Source organism: Magnolia sinica, chromosome 5, assembly GCF_029962835.1.
Source record: "Magnolia sinica isolate HGM2019 chromosome 5, MsV1, whole genome shotgun sequence".
Classification (NCBI taxonomy): Eukaryota; Viridiplantae; Streptophyta; class Magnoliopsida; order Magnoliales; family Magnoliaceae; genus Magnolia; species Magnolia sinica.
In genome coordinates this window covers 115,410,896-115,425,624 of record NC_080577.1, presented here as the reverse complement: position 1 = coordinate 115,425,624, position 14,729 = coordinate 115,410,896, and the positions used below count along the sequence as shown (strand labels likewise).

Here is a 14,729-nt window from a genome sequence, read left to right as displayed (position 1 = left end):
CACACCACAGGAAACAGTGGAGATAATGACACCCACTGTTGAAACCTTCTTACGGTACCTTAATGTTGATTTGCCATCCAACCTGTTGATAACATCACATGGACCTGGATGAAAGGAAAACACAAATATCAGCTTGATCCAAATGGCCCCTCGCCAAGAAGTTTTTAATGGTCAGCATTCAATCATCACTGTTTTCAATCGTGTGGTTCACTTAAGCTTCAAATCTGCTTCATTTTTTATTTTTAATTTTTTATTTTTTTAAATTCATGGCCTAAAATGAGTTGGAAAAATGGATGGACGGTGTGGATATAAAACAAATAAATCAAGGTGTGCCCACCCATGTGGTGGTGTGGGCAACACCACCTGATCCGCGTAGAATATCGATGAAGATAGCTAGGATATATCTTTAAAACATAGGCTATCTACGGTGGGTCCCACTAGATGGATGTCCTGTATCCAGGTTCTACGGGCTCCACATCTCTCTCTCTCTCCGGTGTTTGCAAAATACAAATGGCTTCCCTTTCTCTTCCTCCTTTCCTCTCTAAACACCACTCCCATCTTCCTCTTCATTCTGTTTCATCCCAACCATTGATTTCTTCATCTTATCATCAGCGGCTTCGATCGAAGAAGAAGGATTCCGGAATTACGGTTTCCGTCTTCAAGGCCTCTGTTACAACTGATACCACTGCTGCCTCTTCCACTCTCGTGTTCCGCAATCTCCAAGCTGACGATTTTCGCCATCCTCTCGACAAGCAGGTGACTTCTTTTATGCGGGACCACTTGTACCTGTAACCCTCTCTCGGCTCTACCACCACACGTCGGGCACACCCTTTGTGATCGGAACCGTTCATCCATCTGCGACCCCCATGTATAAGTTGATCTTGGCCACGACGTGATGAATAGCTCCGATCATTGGTGTTGGACCGCATGTACAGTTTGGAGATTGGAGGACTTCAATTTCGGGTGCCCCCGCAGGATACAAAACGAGTCGTCTTTTCGGCTACCCTTCTTTTTAGAATTTCAATTTTCATTGCCTTTTTTCAGCAATTCATACTGCTCACTTCTATCATATCTGCACCATCCACCGACAGATCTTTAATTTAAATTTATTTAGAATTTCACACAATCAAAACCGTTCATTCTGTGGTTTCCACTACGTCATCTGAACTATAGAGCCCATCGGTCTACATTTTGTGAGCTAAAGTCAATGAACTGTGGATGGCCATGGTGCTGACTGAGACTTTCAAGTCTTGGATGAACGGCTCTGATCACCCTGTGCAGGCCCCACGTATGGTGAATACCCGTGGACTAAAATTTCGGATAGTCCTGTGGATTATTAAAGGTGTCTTACTAGTATTACAATCCCTGCAAATTCTCTCTCTCTCTCTCTCTCTCTCTGTCCCTCTCGCAATGCAATTTAGGCGATTTCTCAATTGAATTCTTAGTGTTGGATGGCTAATCATGGATTTAGCTTTAAAGAAAAAGCATTTGGCCTGCCTAACTATCCGAAATTGTAGTCCGCAAGACCTCCTTCATCTGTGGGCCACACAGTCCACATTTGCTACCGTGTACCTCTTAGGCCCATGCAGTGGCAATCAGATGGACAGTTAGTACCAAAAACCCAATGGTTAGTTAGTGAATGATCAAAGACTCAGGACCATCCAATGGGCAAAACTTTTGCAGAGTCATTCATCCATTGGAGGGCCTGTAATATGGGAGCGGATTAGATGTTACCCGGGTTACCCTTACCATAGGGCTCACCTTGATGATGTTTTGTATATCCATTCTGTCCATCCGTTTCTCCACCCCTTTCTAGTACGGATTCCTAAAAATTATGCAGATCCAAATCTTAGGTGGACCACACAACAGGAAACAGCAGTTATTGAGTGCTCCAACATTAAAAATTCCAAAGGGCCCATCGTAAGGTTTTCGTAATGTTTATTGGCAATCCAACATGTTGATAATGTCAAGAAGATCTAGATGAAGGGAAAATAAAAAGATCAGCTTGATCCAAAACTTTTTTGGCTCACAAAAAGTTTTTAATGGTCATTCATCACTGTTTCTAGCAGTATGGTCCACCTGAGATTTGGATCTTCTTAAGGTTTGGGATCGTGTCTAAAATGAGATGGAAAAACGCATGGACGGTGTGGATATATAACACATACATCAAGGTGGACCCCACACGGTTAGGGCTACACCCACTAAGCTGTTACCCAGGTAACAGCTAATCTGCTCCCCTGTGATATGCTCTTTTGTAGTATCAGAGAGTGGACCCAAACAAAAAGGAAGAAAATAAAAGTAGGAATCTATTCCACTTATTTCTACCCAAGAATTGAAATATGGTTCTATGTTGCCGTAGTAACCATTTCTGGCGATATCCTTACATAACAATAATGGCAATTATGAAATGGAAAAACGAGAAAGTGGAAAATGTCCGGCCCATGGGAAATAATTTCTTCCTTTTTTAAAACTTAAAATAGCATTGTAATTCATAATGTAATATTGCGTCATGGTTTAAGAAACAGCTTCTGTGCATCAAAACCATTATTCCATGATTCAATGGCTGTTATTGGGAAAATAACTGAAAATAACTGCCGCTACTTAGCAGGTGTTTTCCATTACATAACACAATGGGGTGACCATTACCGCCATAGTGGCACAGTTATAATGGGTGTTACGACATTTTTAAAACCTTTTGTATTTTAAATTTCTTGTGAATTTCATGCCATTGTGCAATTTCAATTTCCATCTTGTTAGTGCGAAATGTTTTCCTTACCTGAGGAGTTTGGCTGATGATGCTGGATAGGAAATCGTCGAATGCTTCCATTGTTTTATCTTTTTGTGAATTTAGTAACCTCAAGAAAAATTCATTACTTCATCATCAATTCCGAGATCTTTTTTTTGGCAGCATTTTGTTCTTTACTTTGATATCAGAGCAATTTAGCAGTCGTGGATTCAATCCATTATATCAAAGGGGAAGTTGTTGATTTATATTTTATTTATTATTTATTTTTGCGTGTGTGCACCTCATAAGCTGAAGAATGTAGTTATGTTTATGGTGGAAGGAGATAAAAAACATGGCATATGTGCATAATGATCTGATTTGTAGTGGGTGGATCCCTGTATGTTTATATGTGCATATGATTGGGACTGTTCATAATAGGGACAACCATTTATGGGAGGTACAGCAAAATTTATTGTGAGTGGACAATACTAACCATTATAAATGGTGTAGAAATCGAAAAGTCATTAATGTCTACTCAATCATGTTTTGTACAACAATTTTCACATTTTAGGATTTTCTTATCATTGTGATTTTTGGTCAATTTATGGAGCTTTATGATGAATGAACAGTTTGGATCACCATAAGCATATGCATGTGTATTGTGTAAATGTGTCCTAGATCTCCTCCCGTTTATGTCTATTCAGAGTTGATGATAATTTCAAGTTTTGTAAGTAGCTGGAGCCTGACACTTGTGCTTCCCTTGCAAAATTCAAGAATGCCTATTTATTTAAAATGATTGAGTGTTGGACAACTGTAGTGGGTCTTCACCATCGGCAATTTTACTACCATTAGATAGAGATTGGGAAGCAGGCCCCACTTGCTTTGAGCGATGGGAATAACTGGGTCTGGCATCTTATCACCATCCATTGGTGTTAAGTTCACAATTCAGACAATAATAATTTTTTCTCATTCATTTGCAAGAACGCTAATGTGGTCCCCTTTTTTTCCAGAATACATTGCTTTTGAGGACCATTCCTGGCTTGGATGAACTTTTCAAGGCTTTATTAGGTAGATAATCCAAAATTTCCACAGCAAGACTGTTCATATCTAAGCATTATGATTTATTTTTTTTACAGTACTCTGTGGTTCTGTTGTGTTTTTATATAGCTGCTACTAAAGCTTTAGTAGGCTTTTCAAAAAAAAACAAACGTTAGTAGGCTTCTTTGGGAACAAAGTCCAAGGAATGGAATTTAGGTCATTAATAGTATATGGTGATTCCGTAGCTAACATATTCATTACTGGAATTCTAATATATTTTCAAGCCTTTCTCACACTGTGTAACGTTCATCACTTCAACAATGCATCACGATCTTTAGGTTGTTGGTTCTTAATGTTCCTTAGAAAGGCAAACACTGAACAAGCTTCCACATGGGTTATGACTAAGACTGGAAGATACATTTCTCCTTCTTCCTACCGGCTCCTCTTTCTCTTTCTGTTAGCCACTTTGATGGCTGTCAGGAAGCCAATGTGGCAAATTCCGTGTTTTGATGAACTTAAACAATCTTAGGGTAACTACCCACTATACTCTTACTTCAGTAGGCATTAGGCCCCTCTTAGTATTCTTCTTTTCTTTCTCTGTGTTGCAACTTACTAATTGTTATGCTGGAAAGGAAACTGTTATTTATAAGCTGTCATTTACAAAAGATGCAACTGCACATACATTATCTAGTCAGGAATCTTCTGTCTTTCCCCCCCTTCTCTGTTGCAAACAACATATTGTTATTTGCCCGAAAAACCCTTTACAAACTGTCCTTTATGAAGGGTACAATTCTACTTCTATTAGTCATGAATTTCACGAAAGCATTCGTTCCAATTTTCCATTGTTTAACTAAAATGATTATTAGTCATTTGAAGGCACAATGCTCTAATCCTCTAACCATATTACATCACTTCCAGCAGTTTGATTGAGATATTGAAATCAATATATGGTTTCAATGCTAAATTGCTAACTGCTAAGATCTGACTTGAATAAGATTGCCTACGACTGTACATACTTCTTGCTGCTGATCGTATTTTTTGCTATCATTCCAACATGAACATAATTTTGCTTGATAATGTGAAACTTTGACTTTAAATGTTCTAAAGATTTACTGAAGCAATTGTTGCAAACATGTTCTAATTGCAGGTCCAGTTTCAGAGCAAGTCATGCTTCTTGAGAATATTGGGACATCTGTTCTCGTTGCTGAAAATCAGGTTATTTGAAAACATTTGGGAGAAAGATGTCATGAAGATAATGTTTGATTGGAGGACGTTACATTATTCTATGTATTATCACTTGTGGATCATGAACTGATGAAGCAATACTAGCATACATATGTACTTGTTCCCAGGCAAGCATGTGTGATATGAATGCATTCATCTGATGCTTTTGATGCATTAATCATGGAAACATCATTTGCTCGATGCATTGAGGGAGCATGCTTGCAATATGGGCAAAATTATTTGCTAACCTATGAAAATCACGAGTGTCAAGTTTTGGATTTGAAGCTATCTATGAAGCAACCTAACAAGAGATCCCTTATATCAATATCAAGAGCAATTGCTCTGTGTATATAAGGTCTTGTGAGAGTTTAGTTTGAAGTTGGACATCCAGACTTTTGATGACTTTTTGGATTAGATATTTTCATGAGAAAATGCAAGAATTATTTTAAAATGAATAATTCCTTTTCCTCCTATTGGAATGCTTGTGCCCATGCATTTCGATGATGGGTTAAGGAGAACTTTAGACTCCAATACCAACTAGCCTGAATGTTTTTGCTTTTATATTCTAGTTATATTGTATCATTTTGTTTGCATAAAATTCAGCCCTATGCTTTTGAAATTTTTTCTCTTTAACTAGGAAGCTCCCATGAAGACTTAACCGAGTAATAAGAAGTTAGGGACACTGATGTTTTCTTGTCATGTCTCCCCTACTGCCCCGCTTATATGCTACTGATTTCAATTTTTGTTATGTATTCTCAGCTTTCTGGTCTTCATCAACTAATGGTTGAGGCTGCAAAAGTACTAGACATTGAGGCTCCTGATCTGTATGTCCGCCAAAATCCTGTTCCAAATGCATACACTTTAGCTATCAATGGTAGAAAGCCATTCATTGTTGTGCATACAAGCCTCGTGGAGCTTCTGACCAGAAGAGAGCTGCAGGTGTTCACACTTTCCTTTCAATGCAGTCATGCTTGTTGTCTCACATAAAGAACTATAAAGTGCCAGCATCATTGGAAAGTGCATGTCAATACTCTGTAGGAACCCAATTTGATGAAGTGCTTCAAACACCCAAGAGTTCTTTAACCTTGCCAACCACAATCCAATGAAAATATACTTCTGATTCGTTTGAGTTGTATAAAAGTTATCTGGCGCCTGTGTTTATCAAAATTTAACTTTTGTTGGGCCTAGCACTGCCACATCAGCAAGGGACTTAACAGTCTTGTGGGCTTCTCCCTGTGAAAAAAAGTTTCTGGACTGGTAATTTCAAAAGTAAACTAAATGGGGTTCTAGACTGTAGCTCAATGGTAGGCAGTCTTCACTTCGACACTGAGGTCTTGGGTTCGAGGTGGTGTGCATGTATCGGTCTACATTGTGTGCCTACGAATTCTGACCGAGTCTGACATCTGATGTCTCAAAATGCAGAGTTCTTATCTAAGAAAACATTCAGAAAGTTTCCATCAAACTTCTAAAGATGGCATCAATATACAGACCGGTGATTTGTTTAGCTGCAAGAATCGTCCTGTCTGCCGCACTGTGTTCTGTTGAGTGGGATAAATTACCTTGAAAATGGCTTGGGATTGTCTGCAAGAAGGGGCTACTCCTAAGTTCCTTCGATTGCATTCGTTTCTAGTTCTATCCTTCATTGTCTTGCCACTCATCCATCTCAACATTCTCATTACATCTACGCTTATCCTAAGAACACGTTGTTCCTTGACTGCCCAACACTGTCCCATAAGGCATGGCTGGTCTTTTAACTATTCTAAACAAAATCTCCAGTTCTGTGGAGAATCTACTGTTGATTAACTGAGGGTACATTTGGGTGATTGGGTCTCATGGCTCCCAAGGTCAATAGGATGCACTAGTGTCACATCATGGTTGATATGAGAACAAAATCTTCCTGTTCTTGTATCAGCCAAGATCTAGGGGTAAAAAATCTGGAAAATGCAAACCTTCTGAATGTGGGTTACATTTTCAGATCCACCTCAAACAACCACTGCATTAAGGGCACATGGAAAGGCCTTCCAAAAATGATTTGGTGGTATGCACAATAGCTATGTAGAGTTGAACTCTGATTTTATTGTTGTCTTTTTTCATGTGAGGTGACTTTAGACTTATCTGTTAGGATGTATGTTTTGTTAGGATGACTATATTTATTGACTTATTTGTTAGGATTTACTCATTGAATAGGCTGTACTCGCTCATGAATTGGGCCATTTGAAATGCGACCATGGTGTATGGCTTACATTTGCAAACATTCTTACACTGGGGGCTTACTCTGTACCTGGTATGTCCCCTGCTTTGTTACTTGCATAGTTAAATATATGTAGGTAGTTCTTACTCGGAAAAAAAAAAAAAAAAAACGAAACAAAAAACAAAAAACAAAAAAGGAAAGAAAGAAAGAAAGTGGGAAGTTGTATTAATATCATTAATTGTTATGCTGAGTGTAACGGTTTCTTGTATTCACAGGCCTAGGTGGATTGATTGCTCAACGTTTGGAGGAACAGCTATACCGCTGGATCCGAGCAGCAGAGCTGACTTGTGATCGGGCAGCTCTTCTTGTTGCTCAAGATCCCAAGGTAGCCTCGAAATTGAAATGCCAGAGATCTAATTCTCAAGAGATTTGGTTATAACATTTTTTATTTTTTGGTTAAATACCTAGATCTGGGAACTTTAGCTACATTCCATAATTGATATGAACTAGTCACTAGTAAGCGAATAACATGTAAGAATGGGTTGGACTGCAGGATTAATCTCATGCATTTATGTTCGTTAGTAAACCCTCCACGTGCATATGGTACATGCATACAAGATCCAGATCCTTCATCTCCACAGAGTTGCTGTGGAAGGGTCATAACTCATAACCCACAAATCACAGTATAGTTTTAAAAGCTGATTGGAGGACTTCCCATCAAATGCCAACCATTGGTTGGACTTCTTAACATCCATTTGTAATCTTCAGATGTCCTTCAAATTGTGGTTCAAATCATCACTGGTGGAATTTTTTGGGGCACACCCCACTGTAGGGTCCAGCCTATGAGCTGTCTGGGCTTGTATGCATGTGCCAGGTGTTTCGAGATAAGGGTGCTTGAACTATCATAGACACTAGTAACTTGGGTGCTTCTTCATGCAGCAGCAACCCAGATACCTAGAGTTCAAAATTCAGCTGGTTGTTGACTCGGGTACACTAATATCCCAATGCAGTATTTAGCCTGAAGCTCCTGAACCACGAGGAGGTTGGTTTTATTAAAATTTCTCGCAAACAGTGACAGCCAAACATAGTCTCTGGGTTGAGCTCATAATAGCTGCCGTTTATCATGGCGTAACCCTGCATGCACTAAATCGTAGCTGTAATTCATGCAATTTTATATATGGTGATTGGGTTTTGTACTCATCAATGGCCAAACAAAGTCCATTGTTTGCAAGACATTTCAAAGCTGTCTTCGTTACAACTAGGCTTGTTATTTTTCGTAATGACCAGTATGCAATTTCATTTGAAGATGCAATCCAGAGCTTCAGGCATAATCACTTCAAAATACAGATTGGGGGTCATCCTTTTATATTCAGGATGGGAAGTTGAAATACTTATGTAACCTTTACTTCATATATGCATGGAATACATAAGATATATAGACAACTGAAAGTAAACTGAGATTCTGAGAACTGCATAAAGTGTGCAAACACTGCTAAAATGCAAGGAGAAAATATAAACTGATGTTCTGTTCTGGAAGTGTTAACATGCATCTAACAGTGTAGTATTCTTGTTTAACATTGGTTGTTTCTTATTACTGTTCAGCCATTGCCTTTTTGGCCTTCTTTCTCAATCACAAAATCACTTGAATTTGATAACAAATATCCATCTCTCAGCAATATTTCGAAGTATTTACTTAGACATCTCTTGAACAGTATCCTGATGTCTTTTATTTAAACATTGTCAAAAAATTGAAAGTAGAAAGTATGGATATCTCCCTAGGCATGTATCAAGTGATTTTACCAAGGGAAATGTGTAGAATGACATAGGTGGGAGTCTTGAGGGGTTTACACAACCAAAAAGTTTTGCCAATCCCTATTGAAAATTTGACAGTGGATGTTTCTATGCTTTCTCCATCAAGTTGTTTGTCCAATTTTACAGCTTCGGCATCCTCTAATTTATAACCACCTTGTTCTCATGTCATCATTGTATCATGAGGTGGTCATCTCTGTTCTGATGAAACTAGCTGGGGGCTGCCCGTCCCTCGCCGACCAACTTAACGTGGATGCATTTTTAGAGCAAGCTCGCTCCTATGACAAGGCTTCTTCAAGCCCAGTTGGGTGGTATATGAGGTGAGTGCTTCTTCTTCTTCTTCTTCTCCTTCTTCTTCTTCCTCTTCTTCTTTGCATAGAATCAATTGAAATTCGGAGTACAAATTAAGGTCTGTTTGGGTGCGTTGGCAAATCACGATTGGTGCTAAAAAGTGGAAAGTGCATCAAGCAGGATTCCATTTTCCTGTTCTGTTTTTCCCCAAATTGATAGTGAGATGAGAAATGACTTCCACTGTATGTTCCCATCTCACCTATTGATTTGCTTGGAGTGCACAGATTCTACTGTTAGAAATGGGAACACCCAAACTAACACCTGTCCTTTTGGAACTGATGGCGAAATTAACTCTTCCTGTTTCAGGAATGCTCAGACGAGACAGTTATCTCATCCTCTACCTGTTTTGCGTGCCCGTGAAATCGATCAGTGGTCAAGGAGTCGGGAGTACCAATCTCTTTTGAGGCGAGCGATGCAACTCAATGCTGTTAAGAAGGTTTAAGATTGGACTGATGATATTAGAGACGTACACAGCTGCCTGAATGAATGCAGGTTTAAAGGTGAGTCTCTGAGACTTTCTGCACCCAATTCCAAAGAACATTTCAGCTGTGGTGTTTGGATGTACAAGTGAATTGAATTTAGAATATTCAATTTAATCAAATGGAAGTGACTGAAAATAATGATGATGCCTCCCATGAGGAAGTAGCTCCCAAATTGCAGATACTACATCAAATCCAACCAGAAAGTATAGGCAATTTAAAATTGGAGCCCAGATCCTCAAATACAAATTCTACCGAAATTGTAATTTTGGTATTTCCACTTACTATTAGACTGATCATTGCAACTGAATTCTATACTTCATCCAAACAGCCCTTGCATGCAGAAATGCCTGCTTTTCTTGCTTAGCATGTCTCATTTTTGCTGATTAGAAACTGTGCATCAATTTCATTTATTCTCTGGTGTGCTGCACTCAAATTGGAGACGTGGTAGGATTTCCATGATTCTAATCATTCATCCTGTGGGCACAGCTGTGGATGCACCATCACCAGAAAATCACATGGATTGGACAATCCTACACATCCAATTGGTGGACCTTTTGATCCATGCTGACTTTCGTGGTGTTCTTTTCCACCATCCATTTGTAGGTCATTGAGCACACTGCTATGTTTGTCAATTGGTAAACTTTATCTAACATGACTTCTGATGAACATTTAAGAATCATGGATGATTGGCCCACCAGTTCCTATTTTTGTAGGAGATTACGTCAAGGAGAATTTGCAGACAGTGCACTCTCATTGTTTTCTTGATATGATTTTTTTTTTTTTTCTTCAAAACACCAGAATGGTTATTTATCTCACTAAGGACTACAGGAAAAGGAGACAACGGGAGCACTCATTTTGATATCAATCAGGTCCCACCGACATCTTGTTCATCTCAACACTGTAAATTTACATGTGGTGATATACCACAATAGCACGATTTGTTGTCCGTAAGTATTTGATCAATGGCCCTAAGAAAGCATTGTGATCTGACTCTTGGGATTGGAATGTTGTGTAATTATAATATTTTTAGCAAATACGAATCATATAGAAAGTTATGGAACTGTCTTGATAAGATCTTTGGCATCCATTTTTTGTAGGTTTGGGCCATCTGATGAGTCGATAAGGATCGATCCACCATAGGTACCATGGGCCCCACTTGTACAAACACACCGCAGTAATAACATGTACGGTCAATGATCATGTAATGCTCATGTATTAGGGGGCCGTTTGGATGGAAGTAAATGGAGGTAAATGGCATCTGGGGGTGGATATCTAGGAAGGTCCATCCCTGAAAATTGTCAGGAGTTTTGCCCCATTGATGTTTAACCATCCATTTGCTGTCCCTTGATGGGATTCTTTTGTGCCATGATCCGCCTATGGTGGTCTGTCCGTACAGATGGCTTCCTTATTATAATTTACAAGGGACATGAGCTCTGCCGCCACCTGTCCGGTAGTTTTGATTATTGAGAGGGGAGAAGCTGAAGCTTTCTTGATGGAAATCAAAGTGGGCCCCCTTGCAAAGTCAGATGTGATTGTTTAGTCTATTAAGGCCTGTTCAGATGCACCTCCTTGAAAAGGGGTGTTTTAGTGCCTATTTTGTAGTGCAGGAGAAGAGAAAACCACACCCCGATCCATAGCTCAAGTGGTAGACTGAGTGAAAGATACCTCGTTTCAAGGTCTTGGTATCCATCCCTAGTGGGGGTGGCTAACAGTGAAGTGTCAACCAACAATGGGGTGTACTAACAAACTAACAAAAAAAAAAAAAAAAGGAGAGAGAGAAGAGAAAACCCATATCTATAAATGAGTTAATCTAAACCCATTTAGTTAATTAATATAAAATTAAATTATTATTATTATTAAAATTAAAATTGTTGTTGCGTAGCACGCCAACAACGCAGTGAATCGAGATCCAATCTCCGGTCTCACCCACAAACGATAAACAAGAAGAAATATAAACTAAAAAAAGAATCAAAACATTCCAAACAAACTACAATATAAGATATATGTGAAAAATCTCAAACAAGGGTAAAAAATCACGGATGCAAACTTCCACTATGAAGAAAAACGAAGATTACAAAGCAATATACTAACCTCTCCCTTGGAAGTACAGAGAAAACTTTTTGCCCACATCTTAAAATAACTATCATAATGCCTAGAAAAGCCCTAGGGACCCTTATTTATAGTTTAGGCAACTCCCCTTTCACACCTTTGCGAAAACCGACTCAAAAATTCGTAGTCCGCATCAAATCCAAAAACGAATCTGCGTAACATCAACTGGTCGAGCGGACTCTCGACTGGTCGAGCATGGGCCTCGACCTGTCGAGTACCACGGAGCCAAAAAACCCGATGCTCGCTGGACTTTGAGTCGAGCCAGTCCACGACTAGTCGAGCGCCGTCTAGATGTGGCTCCACATCTCGACAATCTCCCAGTTGGAGACATATCATCATAAACCTTCGTCTTCTACATCCGGAGTGCACGACCTCCCTGTCTTCAAGCCTGAAGACCAATCAAAACTGAACAGAGCTTCAGCTTCTCCCGTGTGACCACCTTAGTCAGCATATCTCAGGATTCTCACTTGTATGAATCTTCTCCAGAGCAATCGATCCATCTTCCAGTAACGAACGTATGAAGTGATATCTGATGTCAATATGTTTGATCCTTGAATAAAAGGCTGAATTCTTAGCCAAGTGTATTACACTCTAACTGTCACTATACAGTTTGCAATCTACTTGCTTCTTATCCAACTCTTCCATGAAACCTTGCATCCACACCATCTCCTTACACGCTTCTGTAGCTGTAATATATTCTGCTTCCATCGTACTGATAGATACTATCTTGTATAACTGAGAGACTCAGCTGACTGCAGTACTACCCAGAGTAAAGCCATAACCTGTAGTGCTTCTTCTGCCGTCGATATCTACTACCAAATCTGAATCTACGTTGCCTTGTAGTTTAATTTCCGATCCACTATAGCACAACCCTATATCCACAGTACCTATCAAGTATCTAAGGATCCACTTCACAGTTTCTCAATGTTCCTTCCCGGGGTTGTTCATGAACCTGCTAACAACTCTCACTGCTTGAGTAATGTCTGGCCTCATGTTCGCTATACCATACACGAGACTCTCAATAGCTAACACGTATGAGACTTTAGCCATGTAGTCTCGTTCCTCCTGCGTCTTTACACCTTGCTCCTTAGATAGCTTGAAGTGGTTGGCTAATGGAGTGCTAACTGGCTTAGCACCTCCCATATTGAATCGATCAAGTACCTTGACTATGTACTCTACCTGTGACAAAACTAATTTCTTATTTTCCTTGTCACGCTTTATCCTCATGCCTAGGATTTGTTTTGCAGCTCCTAAATCCTTCATGGTAAATTTTCTAGACAGTTGTCTTTTGAGATCTGAGATGTCCTTCATGCTTGAACCTGCCACAAGCATATCATCAACATACAGAAGAAGGATGATGTACAACGTATCAAACTTTTTCAAATAACAACAGTGGTCTGCATGACATATCCTAAAACTGTTTTCCGAAATGAAGCTGTCGAACTTCTTGTCCCACTGCCTTGGGGCCTACTTCAGGCCATATAGACTTTTCTTCAGTCTACACACATCGTTCTCTTTTCCTGGTGCCATGTATCCTTTCAGCTAATGCATATATATATCTTCTTCAAGGTCCCCACGAAGAAAGGCTGTCTTAACATCTAGCTGCTCTAGATGTAAGTCTTTTGTAGCTACTATACTCAAGACTATGTGAATCGTAGACATTTTCACTACCGGTGAAAATATTTTAGTGAAATTGATACCTGCCTTTTGTTGAAACCCTTTCACAACTAATCTGGCCTTGTACCGTTTCAAACCATCGTGCTCTTCCTTCAGTCTGTAAACTCACTTGTTATGAAGAGTTTTCTTACCCTTAGGTAGAGTGACTAGCTCCCATGTACGATTAGACTCAAGAGAGTCTATTTCATCATCCATGGCCTGCTCCCACTTAACCTGTGTATCTGACTGTAACGCCTCTTCAAAACACTCTAGTTCACTATTATCTGTCAGCAGTAGATAATGTAAAGAGGGTGAGTATCGGACTGTGGGTCTCCTCTCCCGAGTAGACCTCCTCACAACCGGTATCTGTGGCTCTGCCTCATAATACTCCTGTGCATGATCATCCTGTGGCGCTGTAACACCCGTGTCCGGTAACTCTTCCAATTCTACGAATTCTTTCTCTTCGGCCTTATTTTCCTGCATACTGTCCTTATGCATCACTTTTTCATTGAAGACTACGTCCTTGCTTCTGATGATTTTCCTGTTTTCTACATCCCAAAACCTGTAGCCAAAATCATGCTTCCCGTAGCCTATAAACATGCACCTCCTAGACTTCACATCCAGCTTGTTTCTGTGCTCTGCATCAATGTGAACATATGAAGTGCAACCGAACACTCTGAGATGTGCAAGGTTCACTTCTTTCTCAGTCCACATTTCTTCTGGTAGCCCACCATCCAATGGTGCTGAGGGACTTCTATTGATAAGATATACAACGGTATCCACAGCATCTGCCCAAAACGTCTTAGGCAACCCCGCATATAACCTCATGCTCCTGTTAATGCGCTCTAGGGGTGCACATTTAACCGGTAGAACCATGGAACCGGACCGGAACCATTGGATCGGTCCGATTTGATCTGGTTCTAGACAGCACCGGTTCTGATTCCAAAATTTCAAGAACTGTTGAATACGGCTCAGTTCCGGTTTAGGGGCATGTAAAACCAAACCGAACCGAACCATGGAACTGATCCGTTGAACTGTGGCCCAGAACCGTGGATCTGAACCTTGGATCAGAACCGTTGATCCCAACTTAAAGATTAAAACCAAAAAAACCCTATCTCTTTCTCATTCTCTCACCGTCTCCCTC

The 14,729-nt window shown here is 39.9% G+C and overlaps 1 protein-coding gene across 4 annotated transcripts; it reads left to right on the top strand.

Annotated features, from left to right (window-relative positions):
* Window positions 1-469: 469 nt before the first annotated feature.
* Window positions 470-10,880, top strand: LOC131246881 (plastoglobule-localized metallopeptidase 48, chloroplastic). Of its 4 annotated transcripts, none has more exons than XR_009171530.1 (9): window positions 476-756; window positions 3,736-3,793; window positions 4,911-4,978; window positions 5,747-5,926; window positions 7,175-7,271; window positions 7,454-7,563; window positions 9,174-9,307; window positions 9,645-9,838; window positions 10,619-10,880. XR_009171530.1 is itself a non-coding variant. In XM_058247340.1 (8 exons), exons 1-8 carry the CDS (start codon window positions 511-513, stop codon window positions 9,778-9,780), a joined length of 1,029 nt encoding a protein of 342 aa, XP_058103323.1. In that variant the 5' UTR covers window positions 476-510; the 3' UTR covers window positions 9,781-9,839. The 4 variants fall into 4 exon arrangements, 1 of the variants encoding a protein (XP_058103323.1); XR_009171529.1 differs by having other exon boundaries at window positions 477-756; window positions 10,649-10,880; XR_009171531.1 differs by lacking the exon at window positions 10,619-10,880 and having other exon boundaries at window positions 470-756; window positions 8,118-9,307; window positions 9,645-9,661.
* The last annotated feature ends 3,849 nt before the right edge of the window (window positions 10,881-14,729 follow it).